The 5,216-nt window shown below is 38.9% G+C and overlaps 1 protein-coding gene across 1 annotated transcript; it reads left to right on the top strand.

Annotated features, from left to right (window-relative positions):
• The first annotated feature begins 588 nt into the window (after positions 1-588).
• Positions 589-5,013, top strand: LOC113079811 (adhesion G protein-coupled receptor E3-like). Its single transcript, XM_026252037.1, has 9 exons — positions 589-691; positions 811-992; positions 1,458-1,619; positions 1,692-1,898; positions 2,493-2,725; positions 2,968-3,034; positions 4,358-4,449; positions 4,545-4,707; positions 4,888-5,013. The coding sequence occupies exons 1-9, from the start codon at positions 589-591 to the stop codon at positions 4,942-4,944; spliced, it is 1,266 nt and encodes a 421-aa protein (XP_026107822.1). The 3' UTR covers positions 4,945-5,013.
• The last annotated feature ends 203 nt before the right edge of the window (positions 5,014-5,216 follow it).

Genomic DNA, 5,216 nt, shown 5'->3' on the forward strand with positions numbered 1-5,216 from the left:
GACAAACATTTTGATGATGGCCTTCAATGCTTCAGAAAAGATTTTAGAGTCATCATCATCAGCAAACCCAGCTGAACTAGCCTCCTATGGAAACCTTGTGTTAAAAAGCAGCGAGAGACTCATTTCTACATTAGTGAAGCAGACCGACACAAATGACAGTGTCAGTTTTACTCTTGCTGCTGTAGGTAAGTGGAGGCATGATTAAACTATCATTGATGACTGAGATTATATACAGTATGATGTCAGTGACTTGATTTAGTCTGGAGAGCAGCAGTGGGTCAGACAGCAACACATGAGCTTCAGTAACTATTTTAATTTAATGTTGACCTTCAGATGACATACATTAATAATTACTGTAATTGTATCACACTGGAGGGATTCCCCAAAGCGTCCTCGACGCAGTGTCTCGTTCCTTCGAGGAACCAGGCTTACATACGTTACCTTAGACATTTTCTTTTTCTTTTGTGCTAATTGAATGAATGAATGCATCAATGAATTGGACTTTCATAAAAAAAGGAAGAAAGAAAAACAAATATAAATGACAGAAGAATATATCTGCTTTGTATTTAATCAGAGGGTCAAGTCTTTATGGTTGGACCACAGGTCCCCTTTGAGAAAATCCCTCGACTTGACACAACAAATTCTTCTATGGACATCGATCTCATTGGGATCGCCAAGAACAGCAAAGAAAGTACGTTTATGTGATTTATAAAAATATAAAAATGATAGAGATGTGTCGTATCATCACCACTAAACCACCTTTCCTTTACTGTTTTTATGTAGTATTGCATGTACGCTTCTGTTTCACAGGATCAGCTGCGGTGGCTTTCATGAGCTACAACACAATGGAGAATCTACTGAAGCCAGACTTCTTCAACACATCATCTGACACGGTTAAAACCATGATGTCCACTGTGATCTCAGCTACTCTTCCCAAAACCACCAACACTGAGCTCACCAAACCAGTCAACTTCACTCTCAAACACATCAGAGTGAGAGACTCGAATGTGTTTCTGTCCAACCTGAGCGCTGACGAACACCTGAACACTTCTAATATTCAGTGTTTTAATATGATGATATTTCTTTTTTTTTTACTTCTCACATACAAAATCTGTACTTGCCACATGATTTCTGAAAGCTGACATTCAAACAGCAGAAGTACACATTATCTGCCTTTGACTCTTTACAATATACAACACGCAATGTACTGTAACACACAACAAACTAACAGCAATTAATATTAAGGCAAAGTTGATTTCAAATGTTTGCTTTGAGATGTGTTTTTAATATTTTGAATGCAGTGCTTCATTTTTTCAAGAGATGTGAGGCATTTTGCATTTTTTGTGTGTGGTTCTTGAGTTTGTGCGTAAAGCTTTGAAAAAAAAAGAGTCTCTAAATAGCTGAGAAAACTGTCATATAATATTAAATAACATTAATGTTCATGATTGTTTTTGCAGGACTCTGATCCCAGCGGTTCTCTGTCCTGTGTGTACTGGAATATCAGCGAGTGGATTGTAGATGGTTGTTCTGTTTTAAAGACCAACAGCAGCTACACTGTGTGTTCCTGTGTTCACCTCTCAACATTTGCTCTCATCATGCAAACCAGCCGTCCAGCAGAGGTACAAGAACATTTCTAGTGAGCACTGTAGAAGTGCACTGATTTGGCACTCATTATTCTGACGTTTTCTCAGAGTGACTCACGGCTGGATCTGTTGAATTTGGTGTGTGTGATCGTGGGGCTGGTGTTCTTCAGTTTGGCTCTGTTGACCTTTGCCCTTTGTCGGTGGAGTTCTGGAGTAAATAATGTGGCTCGAATCAACATCTGCATCAGTCTTCTGCTGGCTCACCTTCTGTTCCTGCTCACACAGAGGTTCTTGAGCCTTATACGGCCTCAGCAGGTGAGAATGATGCCTGATTTCACCAAGTACAACATGTTCCTGGATCAACCAGTCAGAACTGAGGGGCAACATTTCAGGAAACATCTGTTTTAGGCTTGTGATCAGGGTCAGATGCTTCTACACCCTTGTTAATCAGATGGGTAGGGTTAGGGATTGAATTAAGCCTATTTTTGGAAAGTAATGTTGATCCATGATCAACAAAAGATGCTTATCCAGGAACATGTCTTACTTGGAAAAATCACAGTGACCGATGAAGTAGCACTACGCACGTCCACATGTTTTGTTGACCCTGGGACAACATTTTAATACAAAAATGTAGTCTTGACCATATCTATACACTTAAACTTAACCTTACCAGTGAGTAATCCCTAAAATCAAAGGAAATGATAGATGAATGACACTGATGTACAAGCACCAAACACTGAAACTATAAACTGTTTTTTAAATGTGATTGGTTAATCACAATGTTGTTTCAGGGTCAGCAAAGTTGTTGATCCAGGAACATGTCGCATTTGGTAAAATCAGGTTCTGCGAGTCCTACAGCTCAGCACAGCTTCACTGAAAATCATCCTAACCATCTTTCCTGGTCTCTAGGTGTTGTGTGCCATGATCTCGGGTCTTCTGCACTTCCTCTTTCTCTCCGGCTTTGTGTGGATGTTCATTGAAGCTGTGCTGCTCTTCATCTGTGTGAAGAACCTATCACAGATCAGCTCCAAAGATAGGGAGGTGCTTAGCAGTGGATTCCTGTGTGTGATTGGATATGTATTCGCTCTGGTTGTGGTGTGTGTGTCTGTCGGTGTGGTTCCAGAAGGCTATGGCAGTGAACAGTGAGTTGTTGTTGTCGTTTTTAAGTTAATTTGACGGTATGTTTTGAAGCATGGCTGCTGGTCATGTGACTAGCTAAGAACCAGCTCAAACCAGCAGCCATGCTTCAAATCACACCAATAGGGTAGGCTGTATCAGCATCTTGCACAATATTAAAATCTGTAATTTTCACCAGTCAGCACCTGAAATAGTATCTCTGACAAATTAATTCAGTTATTTTATTGTTTTTTTTTTCTCTAAACAGCTGCTGGATTAAAATGGATAAAGGCTTTATCTGGAGTTTCCTGGGTCCTGTTTGTGTCATACTAGTGGTAAACACTTCTCGTATTTCTCTTTTATTTATATTAAAAGGAAAATGATCTGCTTACTAAAATAAACTTGGTTCTCTAAGATAAGGCATTGCATTGAAGGCTTACAGGGTAAACTCCAGTGAATACTAAAACCTGATTGGTTCATGTTTGTGTATCTGCACAAACAAATGCTATAAAAGTCAGCTGTGCCGTTTCATCAGGATCTTTTGACTAATAGAGATAGTCAACATCTTGCATGCAGCCTTATAGCACATCTGTTTGTCGACTTGATTGCACAGACACTATTTCAACTAAACTAAGCTGGACGATAACATCACTGAATTCAATGATGAACTGCCTTTGACAATTGAGTGATTACTATTTTCCTTCTGCATTATTGACACACTATTTTCCTATTTAATACTGTAAAGCTGCTTTGACACAGTCTGTATTATTGAAAATACTATATAAATAAGGGTGACATGACTTGACTTGACTTGACTGCATCTTACTAAGAATTGAGGTTACATTAGTAACGGGAGCATTCCCTTTTGAACGGTCTCCCCTGTTGTGTTGAATGATTATGGGGAACAAACCCAATAGCCCCGTGCTATAAGCAAGTGCAGAACGAAGCCACTCTGAGGGCTGCTAAAGGCCAATTTTGAGACGCAAGCCAACAGGCTAAGATCTAATATAAGAAGACCTTCTACATTTTTAAAGTGGATTAGCTTAATTATGCAGACATGCCTGATGAACACGAAAATCCAAAAAATAAAATCTGGTGAAGGTAGACAGCAGAGACCAGCCGGTAGCTGCACAAATGTCACCAAGAGAAATTCAGCCGGACCAAGCCAAGGAGGAGGTCACTCCTCTGGTGGAAAGGGCCCTCATTCTGATAGACCTGTTAAAAAATCCAGCATATACTGGTTAGGTATGTTTTGAATCATGGCTGCTGGTTTAAGCTGGTCCTTAGCTGGTCATGTGCTGGTCCTGAACAGGAGCTATTTGCTCAGGACCAGCACATGACCAGCTAAGAACCAGCCTAAACCAGCTCTAGATCCACAGCCATGCTTCAAAAAATATCTAGCCAGCATATGCTGGATTATTATAGCATCAACTACTGACAGCCCTTTAGAGCAACATCCAAAGCAAACAAACCGTCCTCCTTAAAGAAGGTGATACGCAAGCAAAACAAGGAGAGACTCATATGTTCATGCAGCTACATGAACAGGAACAAGTTAGGCTTCAGTATTCAGAGACCACAATAGTTTATCCCGTAAAAGTTCAACGCAATGGAAGATACCATTCAAAATGTGATTAACCATTTAATGAATTACTTTGCAGTTAAACACAATTCTCTTCATCAAGATCATCATCACTATGAGGTCAACTCTCATAAATCTTAATGCTGACGTTTCACAGATGAAACAAACCAAGTAATATTTCTGTTTAATTGTTCTATAGGGAACCATATACATACAGTAGTCAGTAAATAAACATTAACTGTCCCTCTTGACATGTTTCTTTGCAGGATTATAGTGTTTAAAACTCTGGCTCAGTTTGTTGTTCTTGGTTGCTCCTGGATTCTGGGTTTCTTCACAAAAGACAGTAAGGTGCTGGAGATCCTCTTCCTGATCTTGAATTCCCAGCAGGGAACCTTCGTCTTCCTCATCTACTGTGTCCTCAATAATGAGGTCAGACATTTACAAAATTTGATGTTTCACAATGGTTTTGATTTCCAAGCTTTTAAAACTACTTCAAAAGTCTTGTGTTTCTAAAGCCATAAATGATAATAATAATAATTTTAAAAAATCTTCAGAGGTTAACCTGATCTCATGAAGTCACTCAGCTCCTCTCGTCTCGTTCTTGTCCAGGTCAGGCAGCAGTATAGGAAGTTCTTCAGAAGTCTTTGCTGTGTCAAACAACACTGAACACTACAACATCAATGATGGCGATTTAAAGGAAAATGATAAATGTAAATGATGGCAAATTAAAAAGAAAAGAAAACTCCAGAAAACTATTTCATGTTTGCATGGTTATAAGAAATAAATTAATTGTATGGAATCATCTAGTTGTCCAATATTAACACATTCATAACTTTACAATTCCAGCTCCAGAAGAATGACCTTATGACTTATTTTGTGAGGATCCCTTTCATATTATATTACTTTAAATATTGTACTGTACTATAATATAAAAATAC

Source organism: Carassius auratus, unplaced genomic scaffold, assembly GCF_003368295.1.
Source record: "Carassius auratus strain Wakin unplaced genomic scaffold, ASM336829v1 scaf_tig00029285, whole genome shotgun sequence".
NCBI lineage: Eukaryota > Metazoa > Chordata > Actinopteri > Cypriniformes > Cyprinidae > Carassius > Carassius auratus.